Below are 21,871 nucleotides of genomic sequence, written 5' to 3'. Positions count from 1 at the left end.
TTTTGTAATTAGCTTTAAAACTAGGCCAAACTGTGGTGCAGTGGGTTAATCCTCTGCCTGAGGTGCCAGCATCCCATATGGGCGCCAGTTCTAGTCTCGGCTGCTCCTCTTCCGATCCAGCTCTGTGCTGTGGCTTGGGAGGGCAGTGGAGGATGGCCCGGCTGATTGGGTACCTGCACCCACGTGGGAGACCAGGAAGAACCACCCGGATCGGCACAGCTCCGGCCGTTGCGGCGATTTGGGGAGTGAACCAATGGAGGGAGGACCTTTCTCTGTCTCTCCCTCTCACTTCTGTAACTCTACCTCTCAAATAAATAAAAAATCTTAAATAACAAAACAAAACAAAACAAACTAGGCCAAGCAACTAGTGTTTACCTGCAAAGCAGATTTTTAAAGCAGCACTCATCTCTGATTTCCACAGAACATCGCTCCCTTACTGCCTTTGTAGTCAGATCAGTAGGGTCCCCGTATAATAATTGTATGGCATCTGTTTTAGAACTTTGTTTTTCTTCTTTATAAGTAAATTGATATTAAACTTTCATCAATTAAACTTTTGGCAATTTAAGTTTTTTTCCTCCTTAAAAAATCCTTTAACTTCTGTAGTAGACATTTTCTGTCACTCTGTTAACCCATAAATGAAAATGACATTGTTTTGTGTTTTGGCATGTACTTACAAGAACTATTAAAGGAAGATAAAAGGTAATATAAGTTTACCAAATATGGTGTGCATTCAAATGATACTTGATTGGCTTATCTAAATTACACATATTTTTACTAGCATATGAATTTGATCTTAATTATTCATAAGCCTGGGATAATTAGATATTTTGCTTCTGTAACTAAGCGTGATCATCATTTCTTGTAATTTTTTGTACATGTATATTACTTGTTCTTAATGGATTTTACTTTCAGAAATATGACTTGACTTTGTTGAAATCGCTTTGATTTTGTTGTTTATTTACCTGTTTGACCTTGTAGTGTATCTTAGTTTTGTAGAAACTGCTGTTGTAGTTTAGTGGGATTTTCATGAATGCCCTCACAGGCAAAGAACAAAGGCTTCTGATGAATTTTTCCCCTTCATAGGAAGACATACTGAGAAGAAAATGTTATTATGTTGGTATAGTAAACAGCTCATGACTTAATTTTGATTTGGACATTTATACTGACCGAGGATTAAACATAAGGATGGTATAAATCAATAAAGCTGTGATCTTTCGATATAGAAGTTGCTACAAAATATTTTTGTCCTGAGTCTTATTTACTTTTTGTTACATGATGATGAATAAGGTTGTTGAACAAACTGAAAATAAGGACTATTGCAAGTAGTTTTATGATACAGATCTTAAAATTAAGTGTTACGTTCTGTTTACGTGTGCACCATTTGTTCTGGTCGAAATAAGAAAAGTGTACCCTACGGTATGCTTGTTCTAGCACAAGTTAAGGCCACTGTGCCGGAGCTGCATTCTCTCAGACATGGGCAGAAAGACCTCGGTGTGTGCTTTGCACTCTCGTGTGCCCTATTTTCCCATTTCCCTAAGTACAGATCATTTTGATGTGTTACAGAAAACATGGAAAGGGCCCACCAGGGCATCCCTGCTCTGTCAGATCGTAGGTGAATCTTTTGTTTTATTATTTTAAAAACAAGGTTTTGGCTGGCGCCGCGGCTCACTTGGCTAATCCTCCACCTGCAGCGCCGGCACCCCGGTTCTAGTCCTGGTTGGGGCGCTGGATTCTCTCCTGGTTGCTCCTCTTCCAGGCCAGCTCTCTGCTGTGGCCCGGGAAGGCAGTGGAGGATGGCCTAAGTGCTTGGGCCCTGCACCCGCATGGGAGACCAGGAGAAGCACCTGGCTCCTGGCTTCGGATCGGCGCCGTGCTGGCCTTAGCTGCCATTAGGGGAGTGAACCAATGGAAGGAAGATCTTCCTTTCTCTTTCTCTCTCTGTCTATAACTCTACCTGTCATGAAAACACAAAACAAAGTTTTGACAGAATGAATTTAAAAATAATAAAGTAAAAATAGTCCCACTTTTAAGTGATTCATTTAAAAATTTTGTAATTCAATGAAGATTCTTGTTATTAATAAATAGGGGCGGGCACTGTGGCATAGTGGGTAAAGCTGCCACCTACAGTGCTGGCATCCCGTGTGGGCACTGGTTCAAATCCTGGCTGCTACTCTTCTGATCCAGCTCTCTGCTATGGCCTGGGAAAAGCAGAAGAAGATGGTGCAAGTGATTGGGTCCCTGCACCCATGTGGGAGACCCAGAAGAAGCTCCTGGCTGCTGGCTTCGGGTCAGAGCAGCTCCAGCCATTGTGGCCAACTGGGGAGTGAATCAGCGGCTGGAAGACCTCTTTCTCTCTCTGCCCTCTCCTTCTCTCTCGTCATAACTCTGACTTTCAAATAACTAAATACATTTTTAAAAAAAAATAAGATCATGACTATTTCACCACCTAGTAGCCTCTGTTATTTCTGTATTTAAGAACCTGTATTTTATTGGGGTGATGGTGTGTCTCCTCCTCTGTTATCTGTATTTAAGAACCTGTATTTTATTGGGGTGATGGTGTGTCTCCTGTTATCTCTATTTAAGAACCTGTGTTTTATTGGGGTGATGGTGTGTCTCCTCTTCTGTTATCTCTGTATTTAAGACCTGTGTTTATTGGGGTGATGGTGTGTCTTCTCCTCTGTTATCTCTGTATTTAAGAACCTGTGTTTTATTGGGATGATGGTGTGTCTCCTGTTATCTTTGTATTTAAGAACCTGTATTTTATTGGGGTGACAGTGTATCTCCTCTTCTGTTATTTCTGTATTTAAGAACCTGTGTTTTATTGGGGTGACGGTGTGTCTCCTGTTATCTCTGTATTTAAGAACCTGTGTTTTTTGAGGTGATGGTGTGTCTCCTCCTCTGTTTTCTCCGTATTTAAGAACCTGTGTTTTTTGGGGTGACAGTGTGTCTCCTCTTCTGTTAGGGCTTTACCAGGAGTCTGTGGGCAGGAGTCATTTGGTGATGTTTCAGGAGGGTTCTTCTGGGAGCTGTCCATTGGGAGACTCAGCGTTTGTGCGTCTCCAGGCCTTCGTCTGCTGGTTTTGTTCTTTGTTGAAATGTGTACGTGATGACTGAGACTAGTTAACCATCGTGGAGCAAGAGCCAGTCTTGAGGATGGAAGAAGCTGGGGTCCATGGCCACCTGGAGCTTTCGGGCCAGTTGTGGGCATTCTACCTCTGGATTTCTCTGAAGGACACAAATAAACAGCTTCCTTGTTTAAGCCACTTACTCGTGTTTTGTTGTAAACCTAATCTGTAGAACTTCACCCATTATCTTACATTATCTCCATGTACACATCAACTTTCTACACTATTCCTTACATGACCTTTTACTTCCAGTTGAAGCCAAGTCTTATGTCTACTCAGTGTTTCAGATTTTTAAACCAGGTCTCATACATTTGGAGAGGGGACTGAGACTTTAAAAATAGATAAAACCTTGGCCGGCGCTGCAGCTCACTTGGCTAATCCTCCGCCTGCAGCGCTGGCCCCCGGGTTCTAGTCCCGGTTGGGGCACTGGATTCTGTCCTGGTTGCTCCTCTTCCAGGCCAGCTCTCTGCTGTGGCCAGGGAGTGCAGTGGAGGATGGCCCAAGTGCTTGGGCCCTGCACCTCATGGGAGACCAGGAGAAATACCTGGCTCCTGGCTTCGGATCAGCGCGGTGCGCCGGCCACAGCGCGGCAGCCATTGGAGGGTGAACCAATGGCAAAGGAAGACCTTTCTCTCTGTCTCTCTCTGTCCACTCTGCCTGTAAAAAAAAAAAAAAAAAAAAAAAAAAAAAAAGAGAGAGAACAATAATAGAATCTACCTCCTGTGCTGAAAATGAAATGAATTGGTACAGAAACCTTAAGATGGTGCCCAGCACATAATCACCATGTTACTTTCTAGCCTAAACAGTGTTAACATCACAGATAAATCATGACCATTGTCCCTTGGATTTTTGTAGTGTAGGGAATTCCCTTTACTTGCCAGTGTGAGTGCACTCAATTTCAAAGACCTGTCTCAGGAGTAGCTACTTCGTCCAGTGGTTTTGCTCTCCACATCTCACGTTGGAGTATGTGGGTTTGATTCCTGGTTCTGACTCCTGACTCCAGCTTCTTGCCAAGACAGACCTTGGGGTAGTGGGCAGTAGGTGATGGCCAGTTTCCTGCCACCTGTATGGGAGAACTGAGTTGAGTCTCTGGCTTCCAGCTTCATCCTGCCTCAGCCTGGCCCTGGTCATTATAGACTTTCGGGGAGAGAGCCAACAGATGAGATCATATCCCCCCACCCTTTCAAATAAATAAAAATATGTACATAAAGAAAAGATCCCAACAGCTCCTCTTTTAAGCTTATAATTACTCCAGACGGAATTTGTTTCCTTCTCTTTGCAAACACTAAGTTTTAGCATTGGTCACATCGTTATGCCTGTGCGTGTGGCTTACAAGACCTTGATTTCCTGCACCTTGCACAGTGCCTGTCAGTAGATGCTCAAGAAATTATATGAATAAATGGCAGATATAAGAATAGATCTAGCTTCTAGGTGCCTTATTTTTTCCATTGTTAAATTACCTGAAACCTAATGGTACAAAATTAAGACTTCAGTTGAACACAAAAATGAAGCAATTCTGGATTTCAAATTTCCTAGGAAATTTGTATATTCAATATATACATTTCAAAATAGATTCTACCATGTCCCCAGGACAGAGCCTAGGACTTGAATATCCAGTGAATAAAGTAACACACTTTGGAGAATGAGAGGGGCACTATTACTGATTACTTGAAGTGACAAGCGCGTATCAGGACTACCCTGGAAAACTGGGAAGTAACGATTCAGATAGGAAATTGCTGCATTGAGAAACGTACAAAATGACCCTAGTAGTTCAGTGTAGGTTCCCTGGACAATGCGCTAGGTGAGAGGAGAAGATTTCTTCCAACAAAAAGTGCTTCCCCTAAGCTCAGTTTCCCATAGAATTTGTGACTCCTTGCAGTGGGAATTGTAACGTCCCTTGGGTTCCATGGTCTGAGTTGTTGGTGATATTCCAGACAACTGTTATTTTGTGGCAGTAAGTGAATTGTGTCCTTACATGGTTGCTTTTACACTTCAAAAAAGGACAGCGGGGAGGATGGAGTACTTCCATTAGTACCCACCAGTGCACTGCCAACCCAGCAGTACCCTGGTCCTTGTGTGTAGCAGGATGAGGAAGAACCATTCCTTCATACTGTTGACTGACCTAAGCTTCCTCGACTCACTTACAGATTATTCCTTAGCATAATCCATCCATGTGATATCATAAAATTTACCTTAAATCCTGGTACACAATAGGAGGATACCTAGAGGAGACTTTCAGGACACAATTTAAGAAGTTTGTATTATTTTGGAGTAGGAAGCTGTTGAAGTATCCTAAGTAGCAAAGTGAGATGGTCAAATGTACATTTGAAAAGTTTATTATTATTTGAAACGCAGACCTATAGGGAAAACGAGATATCCTCTATCTGCTGGTTCCAAATGCTCTCAAGAGCCCAGGCTGGACCAGGCTGAAGCCAGGACCCCAGAACTCCCTCAGGGTTTCCTGTGTGGGTGGCAGGGACCCAAATACTTCAGCCATCGCTTGCTACCTTCCAGAGTACACGTTTTTAAGAGGCTGGATCAGATTTGGAGCCAGGACTCAAACCCAGGTACTCTGATGTGGGATGCAGCTATCCCAACCAGCAGCTTACCTCTTGTGCTATAGCACCTGAATTAACATTTTAAGATCTTTCTTGTGGTATATAAGGCTTTTTGTTATGGAGGAAAAGATTAGAAGTGGAGAAATGGGAAGTCATCAAGTAGATCAAATAAAAGATGATGGGCAGCTTGGATCAGGATGCAGGCAGTGGAAATGGGAAATGGAAGACGTATTTTGTACTTAGAGTGAATCAGTCACTGATGAATTGATGTAGGTGAATGAGAAAGAGAATAATCAAGGTAATAGGTGATGGTGATGCCAGATTTTAGCAACTAGATCTGGTTGCCATTTGGTGAAATGGAAGATTCAAGGTGAGAAGGGGTAATATGTATTTTTAAATGAGAATAAATTGAGATGCTTGTTTGGGACATGGTAACTCTGAGATGGAAGGAGAAAAATAATAGGGCTAGTAAAAAGGATCAAACATGAAATGGTATGTGAATTACATTCTGATGTGCTGTATGTTCTTAACTTTCTCCTAATATAGAGATAGAAGTGTCTTATTGTATTTGTTCTCATAAGGGATATAAAGGGTATTAGGAGATGAGAAAACATTTCAGTCCATAGAATGAGGCCAAGATACAGGGTGAAAGGTAGATTGTGGGGTATACCCTGATGTCCAGTTACTATTTTTTTTAATTTATTTGACAGGTAGAGTTTACACACACACACACACACACACACACACACAGAGAGAGAGAGAGAGAGGGAGGGAGGGAGAGAGAGAGAGAGAGAGAAAGGTCTTCTCTCCTTTGGTTTACTCTCCAAATGGCTGCAATGGCTGGATTTACGCCGATCCGAAGCTAGGAGCCAGGAGTCTCTTCCTGGTCTCCCATGTGGGTGTAGGGGCCCAAGCACTTGAGCCATTCTCTACCGCTATCGCCACAGCAGAGAGCTGGATTGGAAGAGGAGCAACCGAGACTAGAACCCGGCGCCCATATGGGATGCCAGCGCTGCAGGTGGAGGATTAACCAAGTGCACCACGGTGCCAGACCCTCCGATTACTATTGTAATTCTACAGCACGGGGTCAGGAAGCATATGGGTCAAGTGGTTAACCAGGCCTGGGAAAAGCTGAGGGTCATTAATACAGACTGTGTTTATTCCTGAGTGTAGTCCACAGTGCTCCATAATCATCTTGCACGCTACACAATGCCAAGATCACTAAGGTTCACCTGGTTCAGTTGAGACTAAATCTCACTCTTCAGATTCACCCTCTGTCACTCATGAATTTTTAAGGACCTAAATATATATCCTCTGTCTCTGTCATGGATAATGTTTCTGAAGTGACTACCTTTCTTTCTTTTTTTTTTTTTTTTTTTGACAGGCAGAGTGGACAGTGAGAGAGAGAGACAGAGAGAAAGGTCTTCCTTTTTCGTTGGTTCACCCTCCAATGGCCGCCGCGGCCAGCGCACCGCGCTGATCCAAAGCTAGTAGCCAGGTGCTTCCTCCTGGTCTCCCATGGGGTGCAGGGCCCAAGCACTTGGGCCATCCTCCACTGCACTCCCTGGCCACAGCAGAGAGCTGGCCTGGAAGAGGGGCAACCGGGACAGAATCCAGCGCCCTGACCGGGACTAGAACCCGGTGTGCCGGCACCACAAGGCGGAGGATTAGCCTAGTGAGCCGCGGCGCCGGCCGGAAGTGACTACCTTTCTATCTTGATGACATTGATTTCTTTCTCCCTCTCCCTCCTTCAGGTCAATTTGTTGTTGTTGTTGTTGTTGTTGTTTTTTTGACAGGCAGAGTTAGTGAGAGAGAGAGAGACAGAGAAAGGTCTTCCTTCCACTGGTTTACCCCCCAAATGGCCGCTACAGCCGGCACGCTGCACTGATCTGAAGCCAGGAGCCAGGTGCTTCCTCCCAGTCTCCCATGCAGGTACAGGGACCCAAGCACTTGGGCCATCCTTCACTGCCCTCCCGGACCACAGCAGAGAGCTAGACTGGAAGAGGAGCAACCGGGACAGAATCCGGCGCCCTGACCAGGACTAGAACCTGGGGTGCTGGCACTGCAGGTGGAGGATTAGCCTAGTGAGCTGCGGCGCTGGCCCAGGTCAATGTTTTAAAATGGTATTTATTATAAGTCATTGTTGGGTTATAAAATCAGTTATATATGATGTGATGCAAGCAGTATTGAAAATATAGAATAGGATAGAAAATGTTAGAGTAGCACTCATGTAGAAAGGGGACACACAGTTTTATGAAACCTTTGTGTTCTCAGAATACATTTATATATAATGTATATAGAATCTATATATGCATCCATTCAGATTCTGACACACACACATGCATGCATACACATGCACATAGCCTTGTAAAAAGTATTGTTGGTCATTACCCTTAGGTAAACAAGGCTTTTTAAATCAATAGATCTGTATGTGATCTCTGTCAGTCTGAACTACTATTGATTTATCATTACAGTGGTCATGTACCTGGAAAGTCCGCAGTTTGATTAGCTTATTTGCTGTCTTCCTTATCGATACTGCATATATTCTGATAATTCATCATTTCTGATGATATGATTCACTAGTGAAGAATTATTTGGAGCCTCTGCATGTAACACTTTTAGGCTTATGCCTTCTAATTTTAATCCTGGACGAGTGGCATTGCATTTTTAAAAATTTTACCATTTAAGCTTCTCTCAAGGTGATGGCTTGTCTTTCATGGTGGAATTCTGATATTTTCCCTTTTCTGTTTAAATCTCTGAGTTGTCCCTCCCAAAGAACAGAGCTTCTAGCTCTTCTGAGTGACCCTGTCCTTCTTCCTTTTAGTTCCAGCCACCTGTCTGTTCTGGGTGACTCCATGCCCTACTCCTTTGGAAATGGACTCCAAGTCCACCATTTTTGTGACTCAGATCTCCAGTCTCAGTGTGAAACTGGACACTACTCTATTTGCATGTTAGCAAAGAGCGGCTGATCGTAGAGGAAACGTGACAATCCGTGTCATCTGTGAAGAGGACAGACAAAGAGCTGAAGAAGATTCATTGAACTGTACTGCGACAGACTAAGTTGGGCGGAGACAAGAGACAGGTACTGTGAAACAGCAGGGTGAAGAGACTCAAAAGTTTCAAGTCAGCCAGGAGATTACGTCTATCAACAGAGAGGACCAAGAGCAGGGCAGCCTAGCTGCTGACATGCTGGGAGTCGTTGAGAGGCTGTCCCTGGTTCTGTCGGTCACCCAGTTCATTGTGGGGATTCTTGCCAATGGTTTCATCGGGTTGGTCAACAGCAGCAAGTGGGTCAAGAGCAAGAGCATTTCTTTGTCTGATTTCCTCATCACCAACCTGGCCTTTTCCAGGGTCATTCTGCTGTGGATTTTCTTGACCGATGGTCTTTTACTAGTGTTCTCTTACGGGACACATGACTCAGGGATAATGATGAAAGTTATTGATATTTTCTGGACATTTACAAACCATTTGAGCATTTGGCTTGCCACCTGTCTTGGTGTCCTCTACTGCCTGAAAATTGCCAGTTTCTCCCACGCCGCATTCCTCTGGCTCAAGTGGAGAGTGTCCAGGGTGGTGGTGTGGATGCTCCTGGGGGCACTGCTCTTTGCCGGCAGCAGCACCGTGTCTCTGGTCAATGAATTCAAGATACATTCTGTCCTCGAAGAAGCTGGTGACTCAGAGAATGCAACTGAGCTCACCAGAAAGAAGAAAGGAGAATATGAACTGATGCACGTTCTTATGGCTCTTTGGTACTCCCCTCCTTTGATTCTGTCCCTGGCCTCCTACGTTTTGCTCATTCTCTCTTTGGGGAGGCACACACGGCAGATGCAGCAGAATGGCGTCAGCCCCAGAGACCAAAGCACTGAGGCCCACAAGAAGGCCATCAGGATCATCCTCTCCTTCCTCTTCCTCTTTCTGCTCTACTTTCTTGCCTTTTTAACTTTATCCTCCAGTGATTTCTTACCAGGAACCAAGGTGGTTAAGATGATTGGTGAAGTGATTACTATGTCTTGTCCTACTGTCCATTCATGTATCCTCATTCTAGGGAACGACAAGCTGAAGCAGACATTTGTGGGGATGCTCCGGTGTAAGTCTTGTCATCTGAAGCCTGGATCTAAGGGATTCTGTTTCCCTTAGAGGGCATAGGGTGGAGCCCAGGAGTCCTGTGGCCTGGCTCAAGTCTTTGGGATCCTCCTGACATTCCCGTGGTACCAGTTCTGTGACATCAGTAGGAGAGAGACACAGCTGGTTCTGAAATGGTTGCTTTGGAAGCGGTAAAACAGTCTTCGGGAATGTCAAGGTAATGAGAACCCTGGAGCTGTAGTTCAGTCACCATCAGGTTAGCTTAATGAATCTGAGTACATTTCAGCTTAAGTTTGGCACTGCTGTAAATAAAATAGAGACTTCAGTTACAAAAGCTTTGTACCGCTCTAGATGTGGGTTTGAATTCTGGTTGTGTCAATTTCCCAAGGTTTTGGCCTCGTGTGGATTAGTTTAATTACTTGTCTGATTTTTTTCTTCCATGATTTTAATATAACATCAACTTCATAGAATAATAGAGAGTCAGGAGATAATATTTTAGGACAGTGTGTTGTGTAAAATGCTTAGTAAGTGAAGGCTATTATAACTAACAGTCATAGAGCAAGAGCAGTTCCCGTATAATACCAGTTTCTGCAGCCCATTGTGTGATGAAGAAGGCACTGGAATGAAAATCAAGACCTTTGGATTCGAGGTTCTAATCTGCTCTTGGGTTTTATGGTCATCTTGTTAAAGTAAATTTACATTTTCTAAACTGGGCAAAAACACCCAACCACTTCTTCTTTTTTAAACTGAGATGCTTATTTGTTTTTAATTTACAGAATCTTATTGAATTTAATGTGAGCAGTTTCATAAGTTTGATTAATCTTATTTAAATTGAAGTACATTAAACGCTGATTCACTTCCTGTCATTGAGCAGTTTTGATGTTAGTGGGAATATTTTTATTTTACATTAAATATTTTTATTTTACATTAAAATTCTCAAACTTGTGTATATGTTCAGTTAGCACAGATGGTATTTCTGTGTTTGTAACAATATTTTGGCTCTCGAATGTGGAGTATTATGGCTGAGAATGTGTTCACTGACGCCAGACACCCTGGGCTCGCTCCCGGCCATGCACCTTGGGAGCCGGTTCCTTAACCCCTCTCTATTGCCCTTCTTTGTTTTTAAAGTGGTAATAGTAATGGCGTTTTTTATGGGGTTGTTGGAAGGAATGAGTGCGTTAGCACATGAATGGTGCTCAGAGCCCTACATGAAGTAAACACTCAGTAAACATTTTATTATTGAAAGGGGTATATTTTGACATAGCCTGAAGGATTGTCACATTGCTTGACATTTAGTCATATGTAACCAAAAATCAATTTGGGGATTATTCTGAAATTTTATGTATTAATTTTTGAGATTGTAGGAGTAAAATGGCTTTTGATGTGCATATTTGCTTGTAATTTTATTCCTGCCTAATGAAGAAACATCTGTGAATATTCCTAATTAAGAATAATTTGTGATTCATTTACAATTCACTAAAATATAAAAATTTAAAAGTTACTATTTTTCTCCATCTGCAATTTCTGCAATTAGTAGAAATCTGGGCTTCTTTTTGGTACAGAGGGGTTTCACTGGGTAAATTCGTGCTGCTTTGCTTGGCATCTTTGTCCATCTGACCTGCTCTTTAATTCAGCCTCACCCACTCTGGAACTCTGCTGCGATGTCTTGAACAATTTCTCTGCCTTGCTCTGACTTTATAGTTCCTTAGTCCTTGCCTGAACTCCTGATTCTGCCAGCTGACCTGGCTGTTGGGATTCCCTTTCTCTTGGTTGAAATCAACATCGCTCTGGAGGTTTTGACTTAGCTGTTCTTTGGCTCTTGGTGCTTTCAGCTGACTTTTGTAGGAATCCTCCCCTTATTTTTCTACCACGGCCCCATGAAATTCTACAGTGACCTAACACATTCAGGCATAGTAAACATGTTGGTATTACTGCCGCTGTTAGCTTCACGGGTGCCTGTAGTGTGACTGGAAAGTGCAGAATGCCAGGTGGGGAGTCTGATTTGGTTCCCCAAGAAAAAACGTGGCATTTCCATTTCACTCCAAACTTCCTCTTTCGGAGTAATTAGTCCGAGGTGACTTCTGGAAGACCTCTGACTTTGTTCTATGATTTCAGCTCTGTGTGGACTGCGTTTAAGTTGGTAGTGAGACTGGGGCATAGGTCTAGGTTGTGGGTGAGTTTCTGGGAAGAGAAGTCTCACCTATTGCAAGCGGCACCATGATGGAATTTTGGCTAATTTGGAGAGGATTTGGTCTCCGATTCTATCACAGGAAATGCTTTCCGCCAACTCCACACTGAATCCCAGGGCGTGGGTGAGAATTACCTGGTATCTTAGTCCCTGGATTGAGAAACCCTGAAAGATGCCACCTTGTTTGTTTTGTTTTGCTTTTGATTAATTACCTTTGGTTGTTAACCCCTTAAGACTCTTACATTGAGTTGCTTCACGCACAAGGGAACAGATTCCTCTTCAGAATGGAATGTAGGTGGTCTCTGCATTCGGAGCCGGCTGCATGCGGAGCTGGTTCTGAAGGTGCACGTCCCGGCTGGCGCCGCGGCTCACTAGGCTAATCCTCTGCCTTGCGGCGCCAGCACACCGGGTTCTAGTCCCGGTCGGGGCACTGGATTCTGTCCCGGTTGCCCCCCTTCCAGGCCAGCTCTCTGCTGTGGCCAGGGAGTACAGTGGAGGATGGCCCAGGTGCTTGGGCCCTGCACCCCATGGGAGACCAGGAAAAGCACCTGGCTCCTGGCTCCTGCCATCGGATCAGCGCGGTGCGCCGACCGCAGCGCGCCAGCCGTGGCGGCCATTGGAGGGTGAACCAACAGCAAAGGAAGACCTTTCTCTCTGTCTCTCTCTCTCACTGTCCACTCTGCCTGTCAAAAAAAAAAAAAAAAGAAGGTGCACGTCCCCTCCTGACACACCTCTCTGGTATATTCTGGGGGTTTTGACACACGGAGCAGCAGTAGCTCATGAGACTTCCACTTTCCAGTTTTCTGTCAGGGATTCCTGTGTCCTACGTCCTCTGAGGCTCCTTCTCATGAGTTAATACTCCGATTCCTGGACCACTTCATAGACCCTGACTCTTAATGACCTGGAACTGTAGTTTGGGTCCAGGAGAATTTTAAATGAAAACAAACCAGAAAACCCCCAAAAATACTTTTCAACATTTTCCAAACAATTTCAGTGCCTGCAAGTGTTCTTTACATTGTGAAATTTATCTTATATTTTCCAAAAGTACATGAACATGGCCACCTCCAGGGTCTTAAATTGTGTTTGTAATTTTTTTTTGCCTTGGGATAGGTAGAAAGTGTTATTTATTCAATTCTGTATGAGATTCTGTTTTAAAAATGCAAAAGTGACATTATAAACTTCCAGCAACTGCTGATGACAATTATATTTTATTTTCTGATGTTTCTACATTTTGGTGGGCTAGAAAATGCGTAGCATGAAGGTAAGAGTGTCAGAGTGTTACTCAGACGCATTCGTGTGCAAATCCTGAGCCCCACCGTTCTTGCGTGATCTTTGGTAAGTTCCTGACCCTCCCTGGACTTCACTCTGAAAGAGGCATACTTGATAGACCTGATGTGAGGGTTAAACAGAGCAATGTATGTGAAGTATTTAAGTAATAAATGAACAGTGAATATGAGCTACTGCTGTTTTGCCCTCTCAAGGATTGAGCCTGAAGTGTCCACCTCTAGACTCCTTCTCCTGCCACACTGAATCCCCGAGGCTTGGTGGTGGTGGTTAGGGGGACATGTAAGTGGAAACCCGCTCCTCCCAGCCTCCGGATGGCAGGAAGGAGAAGAGTGAGAGAGAAAAGGGATTGCAGGTAGTCAGGCGAGGGTCCTGATGCTGTCCCACTTTGAGAGTTGGCTAAAACTCCCCGTGTGTAGTCAGTGGGAGCAAAGCATAGGTGCAGACTCAGCCTTGAATGCAGCAGTGCAAACCGGAACCAGGACCTCTTCCTGGAAGCCGGATGAGACAAGGACACTGAAGCCGAGGACCGGACACTTCTCTGGAACCATGAGCAGAGCTGATCTCACCCAGCTTCCTGTGTGTCTTCAGTAAAGGACAGAAGCACAGCAGGGAGAGGATGTTTTTGTTTGCAGATACGGAGACCAAGCATTTTCTAAAGACACTCTCCCATTGGGTTAAAAACTTCCACCAACCAGCAGGGGGAACTCAGGAGGAAACTCCTGTTACAGGCAAAATAAAGAACATGATTTTTTTTCTCAGCACATCTGTGTGGAGTAAATTTTATTGACTCCATTACAATTGTCAGTGTGACATGGTGCGGCTGGACTGATGGCCAGAATCACATTTCCAGGTGAAAAACATGGTTTCAGAAGTTCATGAGGAGAGTTTCTCAGCCATGTCCATCTGGCCTGTTGGCAAACAGTATTTACAGCTACAGTGTGAAGGTTTTTGAATTTTTTTTCTTGCTTTCTCAGGCTTGTACCTTGATTGTCTCAGAAAGGAATGGGATTTGGACAGTTGCTGGTCGTTGTTATAATATTCCAGGAATAAACACATTTCTCATTCCGATGGCATTCTGGCTTACCTGGACGCCATTCTACCCCATTCCTACACGGACATTGACATCACACTCACTGTGCACTAAGCACCGTGCAGCTCTGTTCTCCAGATCATCATCACATCATAGAAACAAATATTTCACCTCTGCTTTGGGCGTGAGGAAGGGATCCTCCTGTCATAAGAGGGTCCTGCACAGGTTACCTTTTGATCTTTGTCTCTAGCCACCCCTCCCCAGTGCCCTGCCTTTTTAAAGATTTTATTTATTTGGAGGGCAGAGTTACAGAGAGAGGGAGAGACAGAGATCTTCTCTCTGCTGATTCATGCCCAGGTGCATTAATAGGGAGCTTGATCAGAAGTGGAGCAGCCAGGACTTGAAATGATGCTCATATGAGGTGCTGGTGCTACAGGCAGCAGCTTAACTCACTGGATCACAACCCTGGCCCTGCTAACCCCGTTTTGCGGCAGCCATGAAGACTCACTGCTCAGATCTCTGCTGTTGGGGAGGGTACTTGGCTGATGACTCCCACTGCTGGGTCCATCCCTATGAGGCCACACCTTCTGCATGCTTCCCCAGCCAGAGACCATGCAGTGCAAAGTTAGGTCTGTTCTGCTGAAACACGGGACTCTTCCACCAGACAGTTTTGGCCCAGGGACTCTAACAGTGTTGTCGAAGCTTTCTTGGATCTGTGTTTCTGTTTAGGGCTTTATCAGTTCTTTCTTCCTGCCTTTTTACAGCTCTCAGACCTATCTTGGTGTCTGAACACCCTACTCACCTCCTCTGACTGCCTCCCATCTAAAGTATCTTGCAATCTAATCTAATTTCAGTCTCTACTTCTGGAATTGACACACTTTCCTGTATAAATAAGCTTGTTACTAAATTGGTAGAGCAGATTGTAAAGATCCTGAAAGACATGCATTTGTGTACGTATGCGCACCTGTGTGTTCTAAGTACACTAGAATTCTGGAGGCCGGTGCTGTGGCTCACTAGGCTAATCCTCTGCCTTGTGGCGCCAGCTCACCGGGTTCTAGTCCCAGTCGGGGTGCCAAATTCTGTCCCGGTTGCCCCTCTTCCAGGCCAGCTCTCTGCTGTGGCCCGGGAGTGCAGTGGAGGATGGCCCAGGTCCTTGGGTCCTGCACCCCATGGGAGACCAGGAGAAGCACCTGCCTCCTGCCATCGGATCAGCGCGGTGTGCCAGCCGCAGCGCGGTGGCTGCGGCAGCCATTGGAGGGTGAACCAACGGTAAAAGGAAGACCTTTCTCTCTGTCTCTCTCTCACTGTCCACTCTGCCTGTCAAAAAAAAAAAAAAAAAAAAAAAAAAGAATTCTGGAAACCATTTCAGAATTTTCCTTCCTCTAAAGCTTCACTATTCATTTGTCACAAGATTCCTTTGGTTATAATCTAAAAATCTTTCTTTCTAATTTCCATTGCTCTTCATTTCCACTCTTCCCAACCCATCAGAATGACTGCAACAGTGTTCTCATTTCCTCTGTCCAACTCCATCGCTTTCCAGCAAGCATTGCCACATTACTTGATTCGTGTTCTTCCTGAGGGAAAATACAACCATAATGCTGCCCTCTGAAAGCCCTGCAGTGGTTCTTCATTGCTTTGCATAGAATGCACTCCTTAGCTCTGAGCACTAAGCATTATTTAACTCCTCCCTATTCGTTCAAGTTGCATCTTCCCATTCCTTACTCCTCCAAGAGAACTCTGAACCGTGTCTGGTTCCAAATATGCATACTCTTCTTGCTTTATTTTTGTATATGCTTCTGCTTTTGCCTAACATTGCTTTTCTCACTCAACAGCTGTGCTAACTCCTCTTTCTTATCCTTCAACAGCTGTCTCCTTTAACTCTGAAGTTGAGCACTTACTCTGTGTCTTATCCTAGAATGTTGTACAGAACTCTGATCACATTGCTGTAATCATGTCCCAGCTGTGTATCTAGCATGGTGTAGGTGCTTGGGGACCTACTTCATTTCCTGACTCCTCCTCTCCTTGCTCCCCTACACTCCTCTGTCTCCTGCACCTGCCATTTGTCTCCTCTGAGTCTGCATGTAGAGTTCTCCCTCTGTTTCCAACATCCTTCTTCCTCTCACTCTGGACATTTGCTCGGATAACTCCTTTGCATCCTTCAAGACTTGATTTATATGCTTCCTCAGGAAAGCCTTTTTCTGAACCCCAGAAGGCTGGTTAAGTGTGCCTCCCGAAACACTCTGATTGCATTCTTTGTTTCTTCTTGTTACAGCACTGGAAACACTGATCTCTAATGGTCTGCCCCCACTGTTGTGCATGTCCTTTGAAGGTATGCTGCGGTGTGCTGCAGGTGATTCTTGCCTGCTTCTTTAGCACCCAACGTAGTGCCTGGCTGATAGAAACATTTATTTTTGGAATGAAAGAACCTTGGGGGCTAGTGCTGTGTAGTAGGCTAAGCCTCTGCCTGCAGTGCTGGTATCCCATATGGGTGCCGGTTTGTGTCCCGGTTGCTCCTCTTCTGATCAAGCTCTCTGCTAATGGCCTGGGAAAGCAGTGGAAGCAGGCCCAAATGCTTGGGCCCCTGCACCCACATGGGAGACTGGGAAGAAGCTCCTGGCTCTTGGCTTTGTATTGGCCCAGCTCTGTCCATTGCAGCCACTGGAGTGATCCAATGGATGGAAGACCTTTCTCTCTGCCTCACTCTCTGTGACTCTACCTCTCAAATAAATAAATAAATCTTAAAAATAAAAGAACCAATGAGGGCCAGTCTAGTGTAGTGGAAAGAGCTTAGCCTCAGAAAGATCTTTGCTGTAATTAGGCAGTCATATACTTTCTCTCATTTTTATTTTCCTCATCTGTGACTAGTAATGTTCATATCTTTTTTCTAGACTGTTTTATGGAATAACTGACATTGAAAATCCACTGTGTACTGCTGGGAAATTAGTAAACATTTCAAAAATCCCAAGAAATGAAAGTTCCTTTTATTTTTTTCTTAAAGTCCCTGTGTATTCCTTTGAAAAAATTTCAAACTCTGAAGTTCTTGTTTACTCTTAGTGGACCTCATTTTTTGGAGTCATCATCAAATCAGCTAAGTCGTCCTTTCACTGCAGCTGGTTGCCTTAAAGCTTTCTCCAGAGACCTGTCAATAGCACAGTTTGGTTCCAGGGCTGCCCTGGCCACCAACCGATCTTTTCAGGCTCTGGTAAGCATCCAGACTCACAAGACTATCTCAGGCCGGTTTATCTCCAACCTTCTCCGTTGGATAGAGTTCAGGGACCCAGCTAAAAGTGTTATAGGTATCTCCTATCTGTGTACCTTGTTTGACAGCTAAATGCCTGTGAAGAGATAGCCACATGCAGTCTGAACATAAACCAACATTTATAAACACGTGAAGAGGTTGACTTTTTTATGAGCATAAACAAAATGCAGAAAATGATTATGGCACAAATCTGTGCATACAGCTAGTGAGGGAAAACTAAGTAAAGGCATCATCATGGAAGGATGGGATTAGTTGAGAAGGCTAAGGTCCTCGAACTTGATCTATTAACTGTAGAGCACTGTTGGTGCTGAGATAAAGGAGTGGCTTGGCATGGTCAGGGCGGTTGAAGACGCATCACCAGAACAGAGCGATGGGAGGTTGGATGGGAAGAACCAGGCACCGGAATTCTCACCACATTCTGAGATTTCTGTGAAGAAAAGCAATGTTTGTGGTGAAACAGTGATAGAAGCAATGCTGACCTGGAACTCTAATTTGAATTTGAAATCTTTGGAGCCAGCTGTGACTCCGCTTGATAGCCCTTCTGCTGTTGGAGGAGAGAGATTCCAGGTTCAGCTAGGCTTGTTTTAACAAGGCATTTCTAAGAAGAGGATATGATTGAAGAAACAGTAATGCAATCCTCAGAGGATTTGCATCTTAGTAAAAGCAGCTGGCTCTTAGACCACCACTGGCTCATTTGCCATGCTGGGGAAAAAAATAAAAAAGCAGACATCCCTCCTGGCTGGATACTGGTGCCTGCTTGGCCATTTCATTATTTCTCCTAGCCCCCACCATCAGCACCACAACTGAATCCTCGATACGTAACGATGTATCTAGGTTTCTATTTCTTTGTTATTGCCTTTTTTGTTCTTATTTTTGTAGGGACCTTTACAAGTCTATTTATCACAGTGGTCAGTTACAAGAGCTGGGCCAAAAGCAACAGAAACTCCTCTTCCGATAGGATCCTATTCAGCTTGGGCATCACCAGATTTCTAACGCTGGGACTGTTTCTACTGAATATTATCTACCACACTGTTGCCAATGTTGAAAGGTCAGTGTACGTATCCATCTTTTTGCTAGCGTGTTTGATGTTTTTGGACTCCGTCAGCGTCTGGTTTGTGACCCTGCTCAACATCTTGTACTGTGTGAAGATTGCTAACTTCCAAACCTCGGTGTTTCGCCTGCTGAAACGGAATATTTCTCCCACGACCCCGAGGCTGCTGGGGGCCTGTGTGCTGGTTTCTGCCTTCACCACTGTCCTGCGTGTTGTGCTCAGAGAGAAGCTCCCCTTTTCCAACTTTGTTTCCAGGAGAAATGGCACCATGTTTGGCACCAATGAGGACATCTCGTCTTTGGTGATCTCTTCCGTCTTGAACTCGTTTGTCCAGTTGACCATCAATGTGACTTGTGCTTCCTTGCTAATACATTCCCTGAGAAGACACATAAAGAAGATGCAGGGAAACGCCACTGGCCTCTGGAGTCCCCAGACTGAAGCTCATGTCGGTGCCATGAAGCTCATGATCTGCTTCCTCGTCCTCTACATCCCATACTCAGTTACTAGCCTCATCTGTTTTCTCCCTTATGTGAAGGTAGATTTGAGAATCAGATGTGTTTGCATAATTCTTTCCACTCTTTACCATCCAGGACATTCTGTTCTCATCATTTTCACTCATCCTAAGCTAAAAACCAAAGCAAAGAAGATTCTTTGTTTCAACAAATAGTAACATTTCAGTAGTAAAGAGGGACTGCAGTCACCTCATGGTTTGAGAGTAAGATTTCCTGTTAGCAGTTTTCCCGGTTTGTTTATGTGAGTGCTGATTTGACAATTTAGGCCTCAAAGGGCTGTATTTCAGTTCTTCCATGTTTTTTTTTTCTTTTGTTAATATTTTAAAGTAAGGAACATTCTCTAAGGAATTTGGTTGAAGCATTACTTACTGTGTGTTTTATATGGCCATTGCATCCCTAGATAAGGGAACTTACTACGTTGTTCCATGGGCTACTGAAGTGTAAGTGGGAAGTACCCCCGAGTTGATGTGTACATGATTGGTTAAATTTTTGTGGCTTAGCTGAGGAGCACTGGGTAAAGGCACAGCAATGGGTAAGTTAGTGATCACTGAGAGCCTTAGACTGGCTTACAGCGCAGCAAGGAGGTGAAAGAGAAAATGAATAAAAGGAAAGTACCAGAGAGAAACGGGAGGAAAAGAAAGATGGAAAGAAATAGATCCATGTGGGACAAGACAGAAAAGGGATCCTCACATCTGTGGGATGGCAGTGACCGAGTTGCTACCACCAAGAAACCCTGGGATTGAATTTCCGGACTCAGTCTGGAAGGCAGGAAAGAGCCAGCGTTGACAGGTGGAGGGCAGTGAACAGTATTAAAGGGTCAAAACCACGTGCCAAATAGTGAAATTAACATGTTTAATGCAAATGCACAGGATATCGTGCCTGAGCCTATGAGAACTCAGTGGGAAGCCAAGAGGAGATGCTGAGCTCCCGTAGTGGAAGCTGTGGACTTTCGGTGGGTTTACCTCGCTCGTTTGTGAGTTTGTGAACAGTGCACATCTCTCCCAGGAGAAGGCTGTGTCTGGTTTGGGATAGCAGACAGTGGCTCCAGAGAAAGACTCTGAACGCAGGATGCTGACAAGTTTTGACATGGGAATTGGGAAATATTTATATTTATAAAACTTAAAATGGCTTATGTAATGTTTATAAAATACTTGTGTAATATCTAAACATCTCAAATAAATATATCTTCAGATTTTACATCTTACCCGACTTTTTCACTTGACTACCAGAATCTTGACTATAATACACAGTAGGGGCTACTCAAACCAATGCTTTATAACACAAAACCTGGAAGTGTTTGTCACATTAGAATCTTAAGAGGTAAGCAGCTGGCGCTGTGGCACAGTAGGTTAATCCTCTGCCTGCGGAGCCGGTATCCCATATTGGCACTGGTTCTAGTCCCGACTGCTCCTCTTCTGATCCAGCTCTCTGCTATGGCCTGGGAGGGCAGTGGAAGATGGCTCAGATGCTTGGGCCCCCCCGCATCCACGTTGGGGACCCAGAGTAGGCTCCTGCCTCCGGCCTTGGATCAGCCCATCTCTGGCTGTTGTGGCCATTTAAGGAGTGAACCAGTAGATGGAAGACCTTTCTTTCTGTCTTTCCTTCTCACTGTCTGTAACTCTACCTGCCAAATAATAAATAAAAAAACTTTCAAAAAAAAAAAAAAAGAATAAGAGGTAAAATGATTGCTGAAGTAATTAAGTGTACACCGTGGCATAAGAACTTTAAACGAGTGGCAGAAACCCTCATGGGACTCCTAATATCTAGCTGTTCTTTCTCCTCTACTCCACATTAATCAGATTATTAGCTGCCTAGAATTTTGGTAGCTAATTACATTCTACAGCTTCCTTTTGTAGGAAGGGATTGCCATGTGATCAAGTTCTGCCAATAGAGTATGACCAGAGATGATGTATCTAATTCCTAGGTGGTGCCCATAGAACAATCATGCCCTCTCTTTCCTTTTTCTTCTTTCCTTCTTCCCAGGGCTGGAATGCTGATGGGACAGTGGTCCATCTTGGACTATGAGCTAGGAAGGGATAGATGAGGTCATTGCTTGAGATGTTAGACTTACTGTCCACTCCAGAGTTGGCTCCGTGTTTCTTGCACTAGTTGCTGCAGCAGCTCTGGACTGCTCACGAGGCACATCTCCAGTCTTCAGGCACTGTGTTTTTTTCCTCTGTTACCTTATTTAAATATTTTATACTATACCATAAATATATTTAATGATATCTTTCTGATGAATTAGTATGTAGTTTTTTCTTATGATCAAAGAACATTTTTATATGACTGTAAATGACATAAAATTGTCTGAAGTATGATTTCCACTTTTGTTTAAAATCTATATATAAAGAAAAGTCTGGAAGGAAATGTGTAAAAATGCAAATAGCAATTATTTATAGGTAGAAAGTTTTGAGTGATTGTAAGATAGTTTCCAGTGATGAACAAAAATTGGTTTTGTAATCAGAATAAAACACATACTTTTTTTTTTTTTTTGACAGGCAGAGTGGATAGTGAGAGAGAGAAACAGAGAGAAAGGTCTTCCTTTTTGCCATTGGTTCACCCTCCAATGGCCACCATGGCTGGTGCGCTGCGGCCGGTGCACCGCGCTGATCCGAAGGCAGGAGCCAGGTGCTTCTCCTGGTCTCCCATGGGGTGCAGGGCCCAAGTACTTGGGTCATCCTCCGCTGCCTTCCTGGGCCACAGCATAGAGCTGGCCTGGAAGAGGGGCAACCGGGACAGAATCTGGCGCCCCGACCGGGACTAGAACCCGGTGTGCCG

At 44.2% G+C, this 21,871-nt stretch overlaps 2 protein-coding genes across 2 annotated transcripts; both read left to right on the top strand.

The window, feature by feature from the left end:
- Nucleotides 1-8,520: 8,520 nt before the first annotated feature.
- Nucleotides 8,521-10,623, top strand: TAS2R3 (taste 2 receptor member 3). The gene has a single exon (XM_051835128.3). The coding sequence runs from the start codon at nt 8,870-8,872 to the stop codon at nt 9,818-9,820; it is 951 nt and encodes a 316-aa protein (XP_051691088.1). The 5' UTR covers nt 8,521-8,869; the 3' UTR covers nt 9,821-10,623.
- A 7,665-nt stretch (nt 10,624-18,288) lies between these two features.
- On the top strand, nt 18,289-20,289 carry TAS2R4 (taste 2 receptor member 4). Its single transcript, XM_051835125.3, has one exon. It carries the CDS (start codon nt 18,355-18,357, stop codon nt 19,246-19,248), a length of 894 nt encoding a protein of 297 aa, XP_051691085.2. The 5' UTR covers nt 18,289-18,354; the 3' UTR covers nt 19,249-20,289.
- Nucleotides 20,290-21,871: the final 1,582 nt, after the last annotated feature.

The sequence above is a fragment of the Oryctolagus cuniculus genome, chromosome 3, assembly GCF_051225735.1.
Source record: "Oryctolagus cuniculus isolate XC-2025 breed Fujian yellow rabbit chromosome 3, ASM5122573v1, whole genome shotgun sequence".
Taxonomy (NCBI): Eukaryota; Metazoa; Chordata; class Mammalia; order Lagomorpha; family Leporidae; genus Oryctolagus; species Oryctolagus cuniculus.
This window is presented reverse-complemented; position numbering and strand designations above follow the sequence as displayed.